The following is a 19,975-nucleotide window of genomic DNA, read 5'->3' on the forward strand; positions in this document are numbered from 1 at the left end:
GCTCCTGATACCAGGAGTCATTTTCGACGAAATTTCTCTGATTCCCTTAGGTCCAACAGAAAATGGCGGGAAAATTAGCGATCACATGCACTCTGAATCAAGCATGCATGCCTTCAGTCACACAGCGTCGACATCACATGCAGTCAATCAATCAATCAATGTGTCCCTGTTTTTGGAAGAGCTCCTCGGTTCTCCTGCGCTCCTGATACCAGGAGTAATTTCCGCTGAAATTTCTCCGATTTGCTTGGTTTCAATAGGAAGTGGCGCGAAAATTTGAGATCTCATGCCCTCTCAAGCAAGCATGCATGCCTTCAGTCACACAGCGTCGACATCACATGCAGTCAATCAATCAATCAATGTGTCCCTGTTTTTAGAAGAGCTCCTCGGTTCTCATGTGCTCCTGATACCAGGAGTCATTTTCGACGAAATTTCTCTGATTCCCTTAGGTCTAACAGAAAATGGCGGGAAAATTAGCGATTACATGCACTCTCAATCAAGCAGGCATGCCCTTAGTCACACAGCGTCGACATCACATGCAGTCAATCAATGTGTCCCTGTGTTTAGAAGAGCTCCTCGGTTTTTCTGCGCTCCTGATACTCAGAGCATGCATGCCTTCAATCATACAGCGTTGACATCACATGCAGTCAATCAATCAATCAATGTGTCCCTGTTTTTAGAAGAGCTCCTCGGTTCTCCTGTGCTCCTGATACCAGGAGTCATTATCGCTGAAATTTCTCCGATTCTCTTAGGTCTAACAGAAAATGGCGGGAAAATTAGCGATCTCATGCCCTCTCATGCAAGCATGCATGCCTTCAGTCACACAGCGTCGACATCACATGCAGACAATCAATCAATCAATGTGTCCCTGTTTTTAGAAGAGCTCCTCGGTTTTTCTGCGCTCCTAATACTCGGAGCATGCATGCCTTCAATCATACAGCGTCGACATCACATGCAGACAATCAATCAATCAATGTGTCCCTGTTTTTAGAAGAGCTCCTCGGTTCTCATGTGCTTCTGATACCAGGAGTCATTTTCGACGAAATTTCGCTGATTCCCTTAGGTCTAACAGAAAATGGCGGGAAAATTAGCGATTACATGCACTCTCAATCAAGCAGGCATGCCCTTAGTCACACAGCGTCGACATCACATGCAGTCAATCAATGTGTCCCTGTGTTTAGAAGAGCTCCTCGGTTTTTCTGCGCTCCTGATACTCAGAGCATGCATGCCTTCAATCATACAGCGTTGACATCACATGCAGTCAATCAATCAATCAATGTGTCCCTGTTTTTAGAAGAGCTCCTCGGTTCTCCTGTGCTCCTGATACCAGGAGTCATTTTCGCTGAAATTTCTCCGATTCTTTTAGGTCTAACAGAAAATGGCGGGAAAATTAGCGATCACATGCACTCTGAATCCAAGCATGCATGCCTTCAGTCACACAGCGTCGACATCACATGCAGTCAATCAATCAATCAATGTGTCCCTGTTTTTGGAAGAGCTCCTCGGTTCTCCTGCGCTCCTGATACCAGGAGTAATTTCCGCTGAAATTTCTCTGATTTGCTTGGTTTCAATAGGAAGTGGCGCGAAAATTTGAGATCTCATGCCCTCTCAAGCAAGCATGCATGCCTTTAGTCACACAGCGTCGACGTCACATGCAGACAATCAATCAATCAATGTGTCCCTGTTTTTGGGAGAGCTCCTCGGTTCTCCTGCGCTCCTGATACCAGGAGTAATTTTCGCTGAATTTTCTCCGATTTGTTTAGTCAAAGTGGAAGTAGCCTAATTATAGGCAACCAAACTTACTTGCTTGGTCCAAGTGGAAGTAGCCTAATTATAGGCAACCAAACCTACTTTTTTGGTCCAAATGGAAGTCGCCTAATTATAGGCAACCAAACTCACATGTATGCGACACCGCCTTGCAGCCGTAAAGGCGTACCTTCGATCGAGCTCCTCGGCTCAGATGTTCTCCTGATACCAGGAGTAATTTTTCGCTGCAATTTCTCCGAGTTGCTTAGTCTAAGTGGAAGCGCCTAATCATAGGCAACCAAACTTATACGTATGCGGCACGGGCTTTCAGGCATAAGGCGTGTCTGTGATCGAGCTCCTTGGTTTAGATGTTCTCCTGATACCAGGAGTAATTTTTCGCTGCAATTTCTCCGAGTTGCTTAGTCTAAGTGGAAGCGCCTAATCATAGGCAACCAAACTTATCCGTATGCGACACGGGCTTGCAGGCATAAGGCGTGCCTGTTATCGAGCTCCTCGGTTCAGATGTTCTCCTGATACCAGGAGTAATTTTTCGCCGCAATTTCTCCGATTTGTTCAGTTGTAAGTGGAAGTAGCCTAATTATAGGCAACCAAACTTACATGTGTGCGACACGGCCTTGCAGTTGTAAAGGCGTACCTTCGATTGACCTCCTCGATTCAGATGTTCTCCTGATACCAGGAGTAGTAATTTTTCTCTGCAATCCCTCCGATTTCCATAGTTTCAAGCGGAAGTAGCATGCATGCATCGAGACACAGACCACCGACACCGTAATTTATCGATTAATCAATCAATCGAATCTGAGTTAAACTGCATAATTTAATACACGAATATGCATCCGATTGTACGCATGCATTATAATTTGGTATGGCATGATTCGGTGTAGGATAATCTTGTGCAGTGTGATAATGTGTAGAATGTGTGGTATAATCATGTGTAGAATAATTCGTGTGGTTTATTGATGATTCATTTATTTTTCCATTCATACAGCAGTTTATACACGAACAGTGTAATATTCTAAGCCATCACATGTATTTTGCAGTAATGCATAATGCACCATAGCTGTAAAAAAAACGGTCAAGATATTTGGATACATGCCCAATTATATTTCACAATCTTACCTTTAGTATCTAATTTTCTTAATTCATTAGGTACTCTGCAAATCGCAGTTGCATAGTAGATATGTGCAATATATGTTTAATCTTGTCAACATGTACATTATGGTCAACACTTTTTTATACATGTGCAGAAGAATTTCATGTGGAATAATTATGCCATAATTATGGGCAATCGTGTCACTCCATTACTTTCATACCTCTCCAGCATGCCATACCTGATTTAGTTAAAATATGAGTAATAGTGCAACAAAACGTACCTGCATTTAGACAACCAAGCACGAACATTTGCTGCGTGAGATCGTCACGATTAAGCGCCTTGTGATAAATATGATGTTCATTTCAGATAGCCTTGTACATACGAAGAGTACATGTTCTAGATGTCTTTTTTCGAATTTCCAACAGTCCAGTGAATAAAAGAAAAAATCGCCTTTTACAAATTAATTCTAATACAAACCAAGCTCGCGTCAAAAATGTATGGAAACTAAGGGCAACATGTTACTGTTGCATGCTATTAGCTCTTTGTAACGGATTTTAAAAAATACTGGAATCAATGTATAAAGATGTTAAATACATTATATTGACATTTTGACGAGAGATGATGATTTTACACAGTCTAAAGTAGCTGCCATTAGCGAATCCAAAAATACAGCTGAGAAACCGAAAAATGTCCCTCGTATTTTTTTCACTGTTGATCCTATGAAGTTTCAGCAGTCTTTCTTGCATTTATTAGGATACTATCAATGGTTATATGCTCACAAATCAAATCTTAAACAAAGCGACTTTGAAACAGAGTCAGATATTCCCCAAAAATTGTAAATAAGTAACGTTTAGCGCTATAATTTTTTGCGGCAAAATTTGACGGGATTTTTAAAAACCCTGATTCTTCCATCTACAACGGTTGCAAATGATCTCAAAGACCTTGTTTTTAGTGAAATGGAGAATATCAAAAACATGTTCTTTCCCTACGTTATGTTCACCAAAATTCATGTCATTCCAAAAAATGCAACCTTAACATATACTTTGAGACATCGATGTTATTTGATTCCATGTAGCTTCGAGATCGGATTCAATAGTCATGACACAGTTACGTTGAGCTCTTGATCCTGAGAATAAAGTTCATTATAATCCATTCAAATAGAGGATCCTCAAGGTATGAACGATAAAGAGAAATTAATTGAATGAGACGTAGTACTAATAATAGTAATAATAATAACAACAACAACAATAAAAACAACCACAACACCATGTGAAGATAATTATAACAAGTAATTGTCCTTAAGTATATGTATTTGTTTATTTTTGCGACGGATGTCATCAAACTTGAAAATTTAATAAAAATATTCACAATCATCATTCTTGCGCTTTCACTCGCATTTGTTTCATCCCGCATCTAATATATAACGGTCAACTCAGGCAAAATTTGCCCATCAATATTTAAACACGCACATGAGCCAAGTGTTATCAGCTTCAAAACCAACGTCGCTTAAAGTTCTTCAAGTCAATTATATTCACTGATGGCATATTACTGCGCGTATGTAGAGGATGGATAATAGATGTATCAGTTATATGTGCTTCTATTGACGAGCCTGCTTCCGTACGTTTGTAGACATGTATATGTACATTCAGTTAATAATAATCATTATTATCAATAACAACGATAATCGATTACTACGAATAACTCGTTTTACTATTTGAAGTCGACGTTAATGCCAGTATTGCCGTGTGACCATTGGGACTGTAATATCAAGAATTACCAACATTTCTTGAATGGTGTTCACATGAATTGAGAGATTCTGTGTAATCACAAAGAAGACAAGGTGACAGACAAGTGACAGCTTATGAATATCTCGACGCACAACATAATTTGAGATGTAGTCGAGCAGTTATGGTAATTTATCTATTCCCTGGTATTAACGTTGAATGAAGTTTATTTCTCAACTCCTTGCCAATCGGTAAGCCCCAATATAGAGCATTCAAAATTTATTGTTGTAATCATCATCATCATCATCATCTTCACCATTATCACGACATCTAATCAAGAATGACGACCATGTCGTCGCCTCGTTGAGCCTTTTGAACAGGAGGTGCCGGATGGTGAGGAGGCGGCAGTCGACGCCACGGCTTGCGCGCCGCCCGTCTCAGTTCCACCGACGAAAGCGTTCTTCTAACTCTCCTGCAGAAAACACAAACAAAAAAGAATGTTACTAAAAACATACCTCTTATCAAATCATCAATAATCCCTGGTTCATTTTTCTACAACAGTGTTTTCCTGCCAAACATACTCTGGAACAAATGAACTGGCCTCGGTCGGTCAATAAACAACAAAAAATAGCAACCGTGTTTACTGAATGAATCAGGGATTAAAATTCAAATTGAGTATACCGACTTGGCCTGATCGGAGGCCCGGAAGTAGACATCGTCAGGGGCATCCATCCAAGAGATAACTTGTTTTCGTGCGTTGCTTCGAGAAATTGGTGGTTGACCTCCATGGAGATGAGTAGGTGGATGAGGTGCCGCTCTACCATTTAGTGGAGAAGGTAAAGGCATTGCCGCGGGAGTTGAGTGTTCCAAGGTACTCTTAGAATGCTGCAGCTGCTGTGAATGATGAGCTCTTTTCGCAGGTGGACCGCCAGAAAGACCAGCATTCAGAGCGATTCCTTAAATGAAATAATGATAATATTACGATTATTCCGATACAGCACAAAAGATTCGAAAATAACGTTTAGGCAGACCGTACATGGAACGTCTTTACGTGATGATAAGCAATTTTGAAAAATTTTTACAACTCCCAAAAAATGCCGAGTACGGCGAATATAAGGAAGCGTCCCGTGGAAACGGACACATTTCAGAGGAACGAATGGAGAATTGGTGACCAGCTAGGCGGGTTTTAAACTACTCATCTTGCAGATGCGGGTCGCAATTTTGTATTTTTCTATCTAGTTACACTATTTTCATTAGGACCCATCGACAATATTTTAAATCTATTTCAGTTCTGTACTTCAATGATGAGAAATCGTTTTTTTCAAAACAAGGAAAAAAATGCAAATTGTACGAATATTTACATCAGTCATGGCAATAGAACTTGATTAGTCATTACCTTCGTCCCAGTCCACATCCGAGTAAAAGCCAACAAACAGAGAAATTTGACAGTATTTACATTGTTCTAAGAATTCTTGGTATTTTAAAATAATGGTGCTCACCATCGGACCCATTTATTTCATCAAACGGCGGTCGTGTGCGTTTAAGAATAGTCTGCTGCACCTGTAGCGACGGCTGGGGTTGAGGAGTCAAGGGTAGCCTGTCAGCCTCAGGTTTGTTGGGAACTCTCTCGTACAGAAGGCTGCCGTCTATGAAAACATATAGAAATAGAATTCGGCGAATGTGTGTTTAAGATGCGATGTAATCGAAAAAAGGATCATAATATTATAACAAATCGGCTCTTCGTACCAGGCGCCTTGGGAGGTCTTGGAAAGAAGACGCGATCCGGTTGTTTCCGTTGAGCAGGTGCTGTAAGGGTGAGCCAATCCCAATCGCCAGGTTGCCTTGGAGAGGGATGATCGCCGAGTCGCGTAGCAATGTCAGTTACGCGAGGACGTGGTCTGGGTCGCGTAGCTCTGGCAAGGATTCTTAGTTCCCCGGGAGTTTTAGTGGCCAATTGCGGCGAGGTGCATAAATGTCTGAGAGGTGTGGCATTGACCGGTTGATGGGGTGCACGAGCAGCGTGACGGGTACGCAATTGCGCAGCACAAAGCCTACGCGCCGCACGCGCTAGCGCGGAAGTGCGTAAATAAAAAGCGGATCGCGTCTTCATGACCGGACGCGGCGAACCACCCCCTGCACCTCCGCCTCCACCTCCACCACCTCCGACGCCGACGCCAACGCCCGTCCCGCGCAGGTCGACGCCATGCGCGCTCGCGTAGTGTCGGCTCAGGTGGGCCTTCAATTTGAATTCTTTCCCGCAAGACGGTATACTGCATCGATGCGGCCTGTGGGCGCCTACGGTTCCTCTACCCTCTTCATCGGAACCAGCACCACCTGCTCCCGCACCGGCAGATCCTACTCGTTTCCTCTCAGAGTCCGCATCATCTATGCGCGACGGTACCTACGGACATATCGTATTTGTATCACGTCTTATAGAGTTTCGATGGAAAGTTGGACCAAGTGAAATTGCACAAACTACCTTGAGACCTCCGTACTTCTTCCAGTAAGTCCAGCAAGACTGACAGAGTCTGCACTGCATGTGGGACGGCCCCCAAGCGTACCACTGTCCGCTTTGCATGCCTTGGCAGCTTTCGCACGCTTTACTGCTACCAACACCAGGTACCAGCAGCGCCCCTACATCTCCGGGGACGTTGCCATTACTACTACCATTGAGTATATTTGGCAATTTCCCATTGCTATTGTTGTTGTTGTTTCCTAACGGTATTACAGTGGTGGTCGAAGGTGCCGACCCAGTACCCGATGGTGGTTTATTATAGTTTGGTATATATACTTGTTTCAGCTTACTCTCAGCCTCTACCGCTTTGACACGTTTTTGCTGTACATAACGGTCCGTTGTCTTCCACATGTAGTAGTACTCGATTACATTTTTCAATGTTTTCCAGGGTAGCTAATATCGTAAAAGAGAACGTGTCGTCATTATTTTTACTTTAATAATTCAAATGTACTGAAAAATTTCAATGATAAGAGAGCACAGAGGAAGTAAAGGAAGAATTCCTCGTAAATATATAAGTATGCCATTAATAATACTGGTTAGTCAAACTTACAAAGTCCTGGCGAATGTCGGAAAAGTCTTTGCCGTACTTGTCAAGAGCCTCTTCGAAGAGGTTTGCCTCCGAGGCGCTCCATTCCTCCATTTCATCTCTGCATAATACAGGACCGGAACTGGGCACTAACGACGACATGGCTTTTGCAACGTCATAGTTGTGCCGATGCAGAGTGTCCATGGCATGAAACTGTGATAATAATGAAAATAATATTCAATTTAGTTTAGTTCAGGTTTCGTGTGTTGATAAGTTAAATATCACTCTGGACACTGCACTCCGTATATTACTCAACACTTGGTTACAAGACTGTACAGAATTTAATTATTGCTAGTGTATTAGATCACTGAGCTTACTCACAAGCGTAATATCTCTAGAAGCAGCAGCCGCAGACATGTGAAGAGAAGGTTGTTTAACGGAAGAAGAGCAATCTAGGGCACGAGCAAATGTGCCCACTGAGCGGCTGACGACAAGAAATTGATCTATTTGACGATCGGTCAGTGAATGGCGAGGAGTCCAAACCAATGTTTCTAGATCCTGGAGTCTTCGTGGGTCTGTTTCTCTTTCTACCGTTGTCAAAGGAGCGGAAGCGATTCCGTCAGCCTGGTAGCGGCTACCAACCCTGATTTCCCCTAAAGAAACAAACACGAACCCGGTAAAATTCAGAACAACTTCTCAACAATATACCTGCTATTCAAGATCCTACAAATTTTCTCTAAAGCCATTTGCAGTTTCGGCTAAAAGAAACAAAAGTGTATAAATAACGAAAACTCGACTTGCCTTTGCAAGTTGTTTATTTTAAAATATCAGCAGTGTGGGATTTTAAAACAATCAGTTAGTAAATGCTATTCATTACCTTTGTCAGCGAGTAAAGTTCTCTGCGCCGGATCAAAAACGAGGCAGTAGAAAAAGGAATCTTCTTTGTTTAGGTAACTTAGCAAAGACTCTGTCTCATTCAACAAAGTAACACAACATTTTCCCCTTATATGAGTTGCAGGCATCGTATCAACCTGGCGTGACAAAAACAACTCTCGGTGTTTCATCTGGTGTCGTTGCTTGACGCTAAGATCGCCTACTCCCCCACTTCCTACGGACCCTTCGTCCACACCTGTATTTTTAATTAATAAACGACAATAAATGAATGCTGGAGCAAAACATCAGTGCTCATCGTAATATACATAAATGAAATTGCGTAACAAGGGCTTATAATTCTTTCATCTTTCACTTCGCCGAATACTCGCTGGAAGATATCATTAGTTTCATTAGAAAAATAACGAAAAAAAAAAGACTGTTTACTCACTGCCCGTATATGTCTGAAGCATTGCTTTTATCACAGAAAATGAAAAAAATATTTTTATATAATCAGAGATCGACAAAAATGTTCAAACGTGTAATCAAGCTATATTTAACTATCCATCATGTTCGCGAATGCGTGTATGACCTTAAATTAATTACCCTTTTTTTGAAGTTTGAAATATTGTTCTTCATCAAGTAGCAGCCTCAGATTACTAAAGAATCATCATGACACATGGTGGGATTTGTCACTATTTGTATGCAGGGAGTTACAGGCAGATATACAATAACAGTGATCTAGTACATTTTTATTATTAGTGAATAATGAAGTGATGAATCAAAGAATTCTTAAAAGCATTTCCCATTTGTGGAAATGAAGAAAATTAATAAAACCAATTGAAAAAACACCATACATACAAACTTGTAGGGCAAAAAAAAAAAAAAAATATATGTTCGGGATTTCATTACTCGTACATAGATGCAGAGAAACAGATGCAATGCTACAGCCATAACGCTTCAGAGAAGCAGCATTGATTAATATCCAACTATCGTGTCACTTCGCCCTTACAGTGATTTGTATCTAAACTATTGACCACCACCAAGATTACGAAGTATTTTAATCAATCCCACCCTTGAGTCAGTAGCCGTGGATCATCATTGGCTGCCACTACCGACGAACACCAAGGAAAACTTGGAAAAGAAATGTTTGATTGCCAAAAGAAAATTAACGAATCTAACGAGCTAGATCCACGTCTTTCAATAGCAGAGCAGACAAAGTAATCCTTTTTTTTACCAATAACTATGAAAAAAGATAAGATACAGCTCTCACATTTCCGTTATTGACGGCGATTACATAATTTACAGACATAATAGCAATTGTATTGAAATCTTCGAAATTCGGTCTTACCCGAGTGATAAAATAACGTACAGTATAACCAAAATTGCTTATTTCAACAATCTACAACTCGGAATGAAAGTCCTAGCTGGATAAATGCCCGTGTTGCACTTGTTCATTATTAATGTCGTACGTTATATTTTATGTTTGGCCAGTATTGAGTAGACAGTTTCAATTGAGCGGCGAACAATTCAGTTTGCTAACTGACTCACCGTGGGGCTCCTGGGCCTCTGAAAGCGGAGCCTTTAGCCAACCACCTTTACCTCCTGATTTTGCTGTCGATTTAGGGCCCATCCCAATGCTATCTCTACCAGTTACATCCTTAGTCGAATCCGGATTCTCCAGTTTTTGAATCTGGGTGACAGCAGGGGAATCTGACCTTTGCTGCTCCACACTTGCCACTGGAATTTACATGAGAAATTCACTCCACCTTTATATTTCTGACCGTGCGTTTCCAGGACTTTTCAAAGTCATTAAAAACAATATCATTAACATCCAGGCAAACAAATACCTAAGAACATTACAACATATTTATGCTCAGATGTCGTCTAATCTTGATTTACATTTATCAGAATAATAATAATATTACTAAAACTTAATAAGAGGGAAAGAAAATATCAGCAGTCAAACCTTGGTCACACAAATAACATGATATTTTGGCAATGAAAAAAATTATAACTCTGCAGGAGCTGGAAGTGGATAATTTTACTCCTTCTGTGTATCACAATCAAACAGATATATGGTTGTAAACTATTGCGGACAGATAAACGCTCCGCCAAACCAAACCCAAATCCTATACCATTACATCAACGATTCATACACTCTGGGCTGGAAAAGACAGTATGAAAGTGGACAGTGGTGAGGACGGGGTATAGAAAAAAGAATTCAGAATAAGGTAAATACTACTCCCGATAGCTTTTCCATTGCCTCTTCAAATAGATCGATACAGTTAGCCCCATTTCTTCTACTACAACTCATCATGCATACTTTGCCAAAATTTTCAGCATCTCATTACTACCGCTAATTGATACCGGAAGAGTAGGACCAGCCTATTTTTTAAATATGTACAATGGCATCATATCAAAATACATAGATTATACTCATTTCTAGATACTTTTCAAATTAATGTATGGAATTGGTATAGAAACAAATGATGGATGATGCTTTGATGAAAAGGTAATTTTTATACAAATCGACTAAAGCAGTGCAAACTTACATTGATGTTTGTCCGCAAGCATAATTAAAGTTGATGGAAGGTCTCGGCGCCTGAAGAAACACATCACCTTTGCTTCAACATTTCCACTCGCCGTCTGAAACATTGATCCAATTCAATGTGAATAATTAAATTCACGCTTACTTCGATTGAGAATATTTATTGATAGAAACTGGTTTTTTGATGACCCAAGGTGGATTCTCTCCACACAGGCCTAAACATATTATTAGAATAAATTTGTCTTCTTAGTGAGTTTTGACACCAAGAAATTACTTTATGTTAACCACTTTATACTTATTACATATGTCTACAAATACCTTGTTCAATTCTTCTATCCTACGAATCTGATAGGGTGAGGTTGACGACGTCTCAAAATACACATAGTCTGAAAAATATCGAAAAGAATATCATTATCTCAGTGCCTATCAATTTCACAAAACTAAAGCAAAACCACCGGTCAGTTTTGGTTGGTCGTTGATGTCAATATCATTTTGGCTGAATACATGTAATTTTTTGTTACATCGTGTACACGTTACTATTACTTCTATTAGTACTTTTTTTTTCCTAAGGAATGTACAATTTTCCCATAAATTGACCAACTAAGCATGGACAGGTGTCTGCGCAATAGTAAGACAATTTAAATTCCCTACGCCTGTTCGCACGATAAAGTAACTCCGCTTCAAACCCTGAACCATGATAATACAGGCATTTCTATGCATCATAATTCCAAGCCTCTGTTCATTATCACGTGAAAATAAATGTATCAAACAGTCAAAAATTTATAAAGATAGGTAAAGATATTCGAACCATAGTTTCTTTGCTCTTCAGACGAATTGAAATCTTGGCAGAAATTCTTTAAATGACATACTTTTCCTTCCAAACGCATACCAGAAATATGTAGTGACAGTGACCACTCAGGCTGAGGGAAGGAAGGCTATCGTACAGAGGTAGCGCAAGACACAGAGTCCCCACAACCACCAAATTTTCTCTGTATAAAATTAACATTAATTTCATCGAAGATTGTGACGCTAGAATCTTGATCTAATCATTGTTCATCAGATTCGATTAGATTTTCATTACATTTTAATTGTATGCTATAATATAAATTTCATGCATACAGAGGCGTATACAGTAACAGTCCAGGGCGACACGTTGTATACAAGAAATTTTTTCATAACAGGAGCGGAGAGGATGGATAATGAATGTGCTCAACACGGATAACAGGAGTAAAAAAGAAGCAGAGATGACGGAAACATGAGTATTCGACGTGTCCGACGCGTCTTAAAATGCGGATGGCGGACGCTGCGCAAGAAACAAACGACCGGCGGCAAGGGGTCGCACGGATATTCATCAGAGAAGCGGCGAGTGTTGGACACTGTGCGTAGATACGTACGTATGCCGATGAGGAGGGGGATGGATGGAAGAAAGAAGGAAGGAAGGACGGAAGGAAGGAAGGAAGGAAGGAAGGCATGGGGGGAAGGACGGGGGAGCGGAGAGGGACGCGTACAGGCGCCATCGGTTCTGCCATTTGCAAACATTCATTTTTCGTAGGTGATTAAAGCTAGGGGGAGGATTGAAATGGTCGAAAGAGCGATTTGATGGAATAAAAGAATGCGTCATACCTCCAACTCGGTACATGTTTGCAGTCATGTTGCACGAGTCTTGAGAATCGATTTGCAACGCCCTTTGAAAATTTGTTTTAAAATCTTCGTAGTATTCGGCCGGCATCGGCGCTCTCCCTTGCAAACGCGCACAATCGCGCCACAACTAGGGGACTTTAGCCGACACTTGAGACGCACAGTCGTCGTTGCCGTTGTCGTCGTCGTCGTCGTTGTTGCCTGGTCGTTGTCGTCGCCCTGCTAGTCCTAGTCCTAGCTCCGTTCGTCACTTCATCGTAACTTTTTAACCCTCATATGTTCATCGGTTACGTCCGATTATTATCTATTTATCACTCATACGGCACAGAGAATTATATCGACCTGTGATCACCTGGTTCGACGCGCGCACAAATTTCACGTGCCCGTTAGAACCGCGAGCATCTTTGGCGGCGGCCCATTCCGTTCAACAGACCAACGCCATTTTCATTTTGGCGAGAAAGAGAGCCAAGCACACACTGTACAAACCCGCAACTCTGTGTCTCTCTCTTTTCTACTAGCCCAGCGCGGTAGCTCCTTCCCTTTTTAATGCCGTTGAGTCTCTCTCTCCAAAACACACGCGCACACGTTACAGGTATTACATATGACACGTATGTCGATACACATGTATACATGCGTCCGTAAACGAACGTGAAATATCACCCCTCTCGTTTACTCGTCCGCCGAGTCGTCAGCAAGCTAGATTCGTGCTGGGCTCGGCTTGGTCAAGATTCCAGCTCGACAAACGATCCCGCAATCATATCGTTGACGAGTAATGTACTGCTTTCACTTCGACGTTACACGAGTGTCAGAATTCCGCAAGCTTTTGTCAACAAATCGCGCACGGAACGCCGCCCGGTGTGACACGGTACATCACAATACAGCACAACTTCACACCCTGGGTTATCGTAGGCGAATGAAGTCATAGGTGCGGAAACTCAGTAGTTATTTAAACCGCTTAACATTGCGGGACACGGGACGCGGACCACGGAACACCACGGCACTGGTCAAATATCATTCTTTTCGTGTAAGTGGCGCTGCGATCGTCCATTTCCGGGTTTCAGGCATGAATGCATTACTTGCTCACCGGCAACCAAGACGTGTTGCAGATACCATGGAGACTAGAGACAGGAGCACGAACTGCTGTACTAAATGGAAAGTAAAATACGTCATTAAAAATTGGGCGCCGGGTGGCGCTGGAGGGCTCAAAAGGCTTCAGTCGAGTGCTCGTCTCTGGCATCGTCCCGGCCGCCGGCGTCGTCTAAATTCCATCTAAATTCTCGCCGCCGTATTGCTTGTATATACTTTATACCTAAGTCTCCATGGTTCCCCCCGTGTTTCCCCCCTCGTGGCTTTGTAAATTGTGCCTGGTCGGGGTCCGCTGCTCCCATTTCACACTCTGCTCGAACTGGAGCCGTTCGAGCCCACTAGCGCTGCCTCGTGACTATACAATTATATTCACTCAACTGAACCGCAGTTCGTGCTCCTGTCTCTAGTCTCCATGGTAGATACGAACGACCAATTACCAATTACCGACGGAGCCAGACCACGTGGATCCCTGAACAACAGATAATATATTACTCGGGGTTAACTGTAAACAAATATTCTTCTTGTACAATTATCACGGACAATTAGCGCAAAAAATGAAACATCCGATAGAGGCGGTAATCGATAAAGTTTCTCTCAAACCGAATAAAATTCAACCGATTATTGGTAAGAAATAATCCCACCCGACAATACGACACATAGAAAAAGCAATGCTAACCTTACTCGGCACGTACCCATTGTCATACGTCGATTAGGCGATTTGGATGATACTTTTTATTCATATTTAGTCTACAAATTTGCCTTTCAGTTGATTTTCAAAACGGAGAACTAAAGGATGATGAGGCTGTCAATATGGAATGTGGATTGTACTGTGACAACAAAGTCAACAGACAACTACTCGCTCTTTCGAACGGGCAGGTGGTTTATAAAGGTTACCGACCTGATCCTGACGAAGCTCCGACCTATACCATGCTTGCCATTCACAATAGGAAAACTGGCAAAGTCCGTTTAGTCCAAGCTGAGAGATGGCAGGTAGCTCCCGTACTGGACAAAGAACCAAAGGGCGGCAAGGACGTAGATGACGACAAAATTGCTCTACTGAATAAACAGTTTGGTTCCAAAAGGGTTAAACGAAGAACAGAGCAGATAGAGAGAATGAAAATTAATGTCAACTCTGTTACGAAACAACTGGAGGAAACAGTTTCTAGTAAGATTGGCAAATTGATGCTCGAAACGATCTGTTTCACTTCGATAGTATCATTTTTTAATCAAATATTCAATCATTTTTCAACCTTTGCAGACATTAGTATCGAAAGGACAGATCTTTCACTACCGTCGTTGCACGACGAATCGGTAGCGAACACAAATTTACCTGAGTGCAACAGGAATGCTTCCGATGTTCAAGATGTATATAATATAAATGACATCGTTCCTCTGGCTAAACTGGAAACCTTGTATGATGCTGCCAAATCCGTCTTAAATCAAGAACAAGAAGGGTATTGCAATAATATCGCTGAAATATCAATTCAATGGAAAATCAAATTCAACATAATTTATGATAATACTTTCGCAATATGTACATGAGATGAATCGTTCCTTTCAGAAAATCTAAATTCTTTATGGAAACTTTAAAAGTGTTGAGGACGGACGATGGTTGTACAGTAAAAATTGCACTACTGCTTTACCTAGAAGCAGTTGCTGCTTGGCTCAATATGCCAATAAAAGATGCCAAGAAGAGGGGAATAATAATATGTAGCGAATCGAGTGATGTCAATGACTACGTTATACAAACTTATAGCATGCGTAGTGCTCAGGGCAGGTAAACATTCATTGCTATGTTATGAAAAATTTAAATCGAAATAATTATTTTCAGTGAGTAATAAAAGCAAGTTCTTGAAAATTATAAGTCATCATTGGTCTGTATTATGGAATTCGTTGCAGGCAACGGCCGAACAGCATGCGAGACAAAGGAATTATGCACTGCTTAATCCTCGGTCTTACAATATCAAACTTTACACTGGACTTGAATCTTTTCACAACGATTATAAAAAACGGTGCTGGAATTAAGAAATTGGGGGAATTGGCGAGATTCGTAGGTGCAGTGCCGACAAAAGACAATAAGAACGTTGTAGTACTTAAACTACCATTGCCACCGCAGTTAGCGCTAGCTAAAAAAGGAAAAAAGAAGAAATAACCACTCTTCCATCGAAATGTGTATTCAAGCTCAATACTGTAACGAATCCATATTTTATTGCACAAGATGCCGGGATTATTCTAATAAATATATTAATAATATGTTGACCGCCTTCCTTATAATCCAACCATAATTATTTTCGCACCAGTTTCGTTATCATTCATGCATATGCGCATAACCCAGTCGGTAGCACACAAGCATGCATCTAACATGCGCAGTATAATGCGCGCAAAATCGACGTTGTTGATCCTTCGTGCAAATTTAGAGCCACGTGCTACCACCGTCGTGGCCATAGACTTTTAGTTGTGAATCATACCCATTCGTAGAACAGTTAAATTACAGATAAATGATTGGAATCAAGACAAAGGCTGGATTTTTATTCCGTAGATTTATAACCTCAAAAATCTCGAAATTCATAGAAGCTCAAAATGTACGTGGGGGAAGATACGCAAAATTTTGCACTGTTTCAGTGGATCAACCGCCTCGGAGGACAAGTGTTCCGCTCGGTAGAAGACGTGTGAAAGCGAGGGAAAAGATATTAGAATATTTCAGCGGGACAACGCTCCAGGAACACATCGACGATCTGCCAATAAATCTGATGAATTTGTCAAGCACAAATAGCGAGCATTTATACTTGTGTCACGATGGTGTGGCCTCGCAAGTTGTAAATTTGATACAAAACGATCTCATGACAGACTCTTCCAAAGTCATTGAAATGAACCCAGGGATGGGTTGTTTGACGAAGAAAATTATGGACGCTGGCATTCAGTTCCTAAAAGCATTGGAACCAAATGAAAAGTTTGAGCCATTTTTGATGGACTTGTCGAAAGAATATCCGGATAAATTAACAATTGACAAAACAGATTTTATGAGTTTTTGGAAACTAGTTCACCTCGACAAGTACGACGAGGTCAAAAGGGTGGCTCAGCTTCTTCCAGAGTTTTCACGTGTTCCATGGGGTGACAAGCCTGGTCTGAAAGTTGTCGGAACTGTTTCGGATACCAAATTTGTTAGTTTTGTAATGATGGATATAATTAGACAAAGCAAGATGTACTCCTACGGAAGACCGTGCCTTTATCTCTGTTTACCGCCACGCGTTTGGGAGGTTTGTTATATATCGGAAGTCTTTTTAATTGATTCTTAGAAATGAATGGAAGTGTCATAGTTGTGAGTTGGGGTTGGTCGGGCGTGATTTCAAAATTAACAGTTCACCGCGTAGTCTGAATTAAAATATATCGCCACACGCCTCTTCATAAATATTTCACTATTCGTTGCTCTCAGAAATTCACATGTGATGGATCAACCGGACTGGTCAGGTACACGAGTCTGCCCATATTATTTCAAACGATATTTGACTACAAACTACTTGGTCAAGTACCTAGAAAAGCATTTTTACCCTGGCAGTCGACTCCCATGCGATCTGACAAAGGGAAAAAGACCAGGACTGAGGAGTACATGTACGTTGTTAGGATCGAAGGGAAGAAAAATCTCTTCTCAGAAGTTATTGATGAAAGACTCTTACAGGCGTATTGGTTTTTTGTTCATCACAATATGTACGCACGAACAAGCAAAGTTATACAACAAATGGAGTGAGTTGTTTCACATCCAATAGCAGTTATTTCGAGACAAGCTACTCGTTTATCGTTACTACCTTAGCCCTTTCCTCGACAGAGCCTGGGAACCGGGTTGTGGACCTGCTTTAATCAAGCAAGGATTTAATGTTTTCACTCAATTTGGGGATTTGACATCGGAAGATATATTGAAAATCTTCAAGGAATTTTCTACCTGGCATAGCTTTGGATCTTCGTTCATACCTTGTATGGAGAATTCATCCCAGAAAATGGAGACGCTCTTCTTCTGAGTCAGAAATATGGTTCCTTTACATCATGTACAAATAGGTATACATACATTAATCAGTTACCACTTACCTTTATCGTTGTTTGGATTATTACATACAGAATCCAATCGATGGAAGTTACCAAATATATTTTTATCGATACATGTACCCGTTGAGACAGCTGTTACTATATCCATTTGCTCAATGAAAAATAGAAATTCCTTGCAAAATTTCCGCGAAACACAGAAGAAATTCTTATCGCCAATATATTACTATAAGACAAACTTTGGTTTTTTCTATATAATTTTTGATACAAAGAAGTAACAATAATTTATAAGCAATGGATTGGTCAATTTTAATCCTAGCTCAAACTTGTCAGCAATCACGTAATTGCTAGCTGTGATGTTTCGGCATATGAATCTATTGCCACACACCGTCCGCAAATTACCATAATTCTAAAATGAAATTGAAATTATAATAGGACGGTAAAATGCGCATGAGTGTTACATGGTAGAGTAAAAAATTTTCCGAGAAGCTGATAAAGATTAATTAACGAACATTCCCAGTGCATTATATTCTGACTAATTATTTTGGTCCCTGTTTTTGTGCATCATACAACGGATTGCTTATCTTGTTTGTGCTATACCCAAAAGCATAATAATTATAATACATGATATGTTATTCTACCATGATCCCATTGCCTGATAATGACCACCAGTTCACAACCAGTTCGTATTTTTGTTATTTCCTTTTTCTCAGTACTAGTTAGCCTTGGAGCTCAAGAGGCTCCGTGGTATAACGGTATATTACATTACTCTACAGAAAACCTCTCAGTGTAACAACCGCCGCAGTGCTAGCCTGCCACTAACCAGCAAAGCTTTTAAGCGACAAAGAATAATAAATATCAATAACAGAATCGAATCCTCAGTTGTTTCTTTGACCTGACTCGTTTATTCTTCAGTTTTACTTATGCTGATCATAAATATTCTGTAATTAAAACATACAGGTGTTCCTTGGGAAAAATCCAAATTTTCATTGAAGATTATTCTTTTTAAATATGGTGTGGTTAATATTGGGATTTTTAACGGTGATATTTACATTGGGAACATCAGGTCAAGATATCAAGTTCCCAGATGACGAGAACAGTGGAGATGTGTTGAGTGGTAACAATGCAACGGTAATAGAAAATTAGCAAGTCGTAATATTCATTATTATTTTATAAAAATAACAATTTTTTTTATTTCAATGTAGTGTTGGTTTGAAACAAAAAGTAGCAAAGGTACAAGATTAAAGTTTTTTGGACTTACCTCAATCTATGGCTTCTCGATATCTGTAAACTTGATTGAATGCACGAAATTCTATTCAAACCTACTGAAAATTGAGGATCAATAAGATACCAGATACGAGGAATCAAACTTGGAAGTGGCAGTCTTTTTTTTCTTGCCTAAAACGAAGATTGATTTTACAGACTTGATTACCAGAGCGATGCAAATTGAGTCAATAGTGCTCTTTGTAACAGCAGGTACAGTATACTAGTGAAGTGTGATGTATTGATCATTTCCAGGAGGTAACTGAGCGCGTTCCACTTGACATAGAAGATCGATGTCCTGAAAACATGCTTCTGTATCCAGGGGATGGCGCTCAGAGCGTCTGGGAGTGTGATTGTAAACCTGGCTATCTCTACTTTCCGCTCAACAATTCATGCCACCCTGCATACAGGCAGGGCCCTTGCCGGCCCGAAAATTACGCTGTTCTACCACAAGGAGAAGTAGTCCCAAAGTGTGAACGGAATCCCTGCAAGCAAGATGGCTTGGTTTCTTACAATAATACGTGTTACGAGTTGAGGAAAATAGGGGGGCCGTGTGCTCAAAACGAATATCTAATTGTCAACGACGCCACATTTCAGTTGGAATGTACATCGGCAAGTACTGATCCGTTTATGATCATAGATGCACCAGCGAAGCTGTGCCCCAATGGGAGTCGTAGAAATGCGCTTGGCATTTGCAGAAAAATGATTTAGGTCACTTACATTTTGTTAATCATCTGTCACATTTATTGCATTATTAAATACATTGTGAATATCAAATATCTACACAAAACTGATATTTTTTATGAATCGCCTGCTTTTTTCCCAGGTTTATTACGCTCCTTGCTTAATCTTGTTACGTTACTTTTCTGAACTCTTGACAAGCTGTTAATTGTATCTTTTATGACAGTAATAT

General features: G+C 40.7%; 3 protein-coding genes across 8 annotated transcripts; 2 read left to right on the forward strand and 1 right to left on the reverse strand.

Annotated features, from left to right (window-relative positions):
* Positions 1-4,051: 4,051 nt before the first annotated feature.
* MTA1-like (metastasis associated 1-like) lies at positions 4,052-13,664 on the reverse strand. Of its 4 annotated transcripts, none has more exons than XM_069137842.1 (13): positions 12,664-13,659; positions 11,359-11,426; positions 11,045-11,138; positions 10,041-10,229; positions 8,497-8,748; positions 8,001-8,272; positions 7,644-7,832; positions 7,058-7,486; positions 6,325-6,979; positions 6,077-6,224; positions 5,975-6,003; positions 5,264-5,534; positions 4,052-5,050 (listed from the first exon to the last, which is right to left on the reverse strand). In XM_069137842.1, exons 1-13 carry the CDS (start codon positions 12,767-12,769, stop codon positions 4,909-4,911), a joined length of 2,844 nt encoding a protein of 947 aa, XP_068993943.1. In that variant the 5' UTR covers positions 12,770-13,659; the 3' UTR covers positions 4,052-4,908. The 4 variants fall into 4 exon arrangements, with proteins under 4 accessions (XP_068993943.1, XP_046490332.1, XP_068993945.1 ...); XM_069137843.1 differs by having other exon boundaries at positions 4,908-5,050; positions 5,260-5,534; positions 12,664-13,664; XM_046634376.2 differs by lacking the exon at positions 5,975-6,003 and having other exon boundaries at positions 6,078-6,224; positions 12,664-13,657.
* A 276-nt stretch (positions 13,665-13,940) lies between these two features.
* LOC124222910 (DNA-directed RNA polymerase I subunit RPA49) lies at positions 13,941-16,017 on the forward strand. Its single transcript, XM_046634407.2, has 5 exons — positions 13,941-14,388; positions 14,531-14,929; positions 15,023-15,218; positions 15,326-15,541; positions 15,664-16,017. The coding sequence occupies exons 1-5, from the start codon at positions 14,319-14,321 to the stop codon at positions 15,914-15,916; spliced, it is 1,134 nt and encodes a 377-aa protein (XP_046490363.1). The 5' UTR covers positions 13,941-14,318; the 3' UTR covers positions 15,917-16,017.
* Positions 16,018-16,116: 99 nt separating this feature from the next.
* mtTFB2 (mitochondrial transcription factor B2) lies at positions 16,117-19,456 on the forward strand. Of its 3 annotated transcripts, none has more exons than XM_046634402.2 (4): positions 16,117-17,021; positions 17,198-17,505; positions 17,588-17,814; positions 18,513-18,674. In XM_046634402.2, the coding sequence occupies exons 1-3, from the start codon at positions 16,263-16,265 to the stop codon at positions 17,775-17,777; spliced, it is 1,257 nt and encodes a 418-aa protein (XP_046490358.1). In that variant the 5' UTR covers positions 16,117-16,262; the 3' UTR covers positions 17,778-17,814; positions 18,513-18,674. The 3 variants fall into 3 exon arrangements, with proteins under 3 accessions (XP_046490358.1, XP_046490360.1, XP_046490361.1); XM_046634404.2 differs by having other exon boundaries at positions 18,576-18,674; XM_046634405.2 differs by lacking the exon at positions 18,513-18,674 and adding an exon at positions 19,318-19,456 and having other exon boundaries at positions 16,118-17,021.
* Positions 19,457-19,975: the final 519 nt, after the last annotated feature.

This window comes from Neodiprion pinetum, chromosome 7, assembly GCF_021155775.2.
Source record: "Neodiprion pinetum isolate iyNeoPine1 chromosome 7, iyNeoPine1.2, whole genome shotgun sequence".
In the NCBI taxonomy this organism is placed as follows: Eukaryota; Metazoa; Arthropoda; class Insecta; order Hymenoptera; family Diprionidae; genus Neodiprion; species Neodiprion pinetum.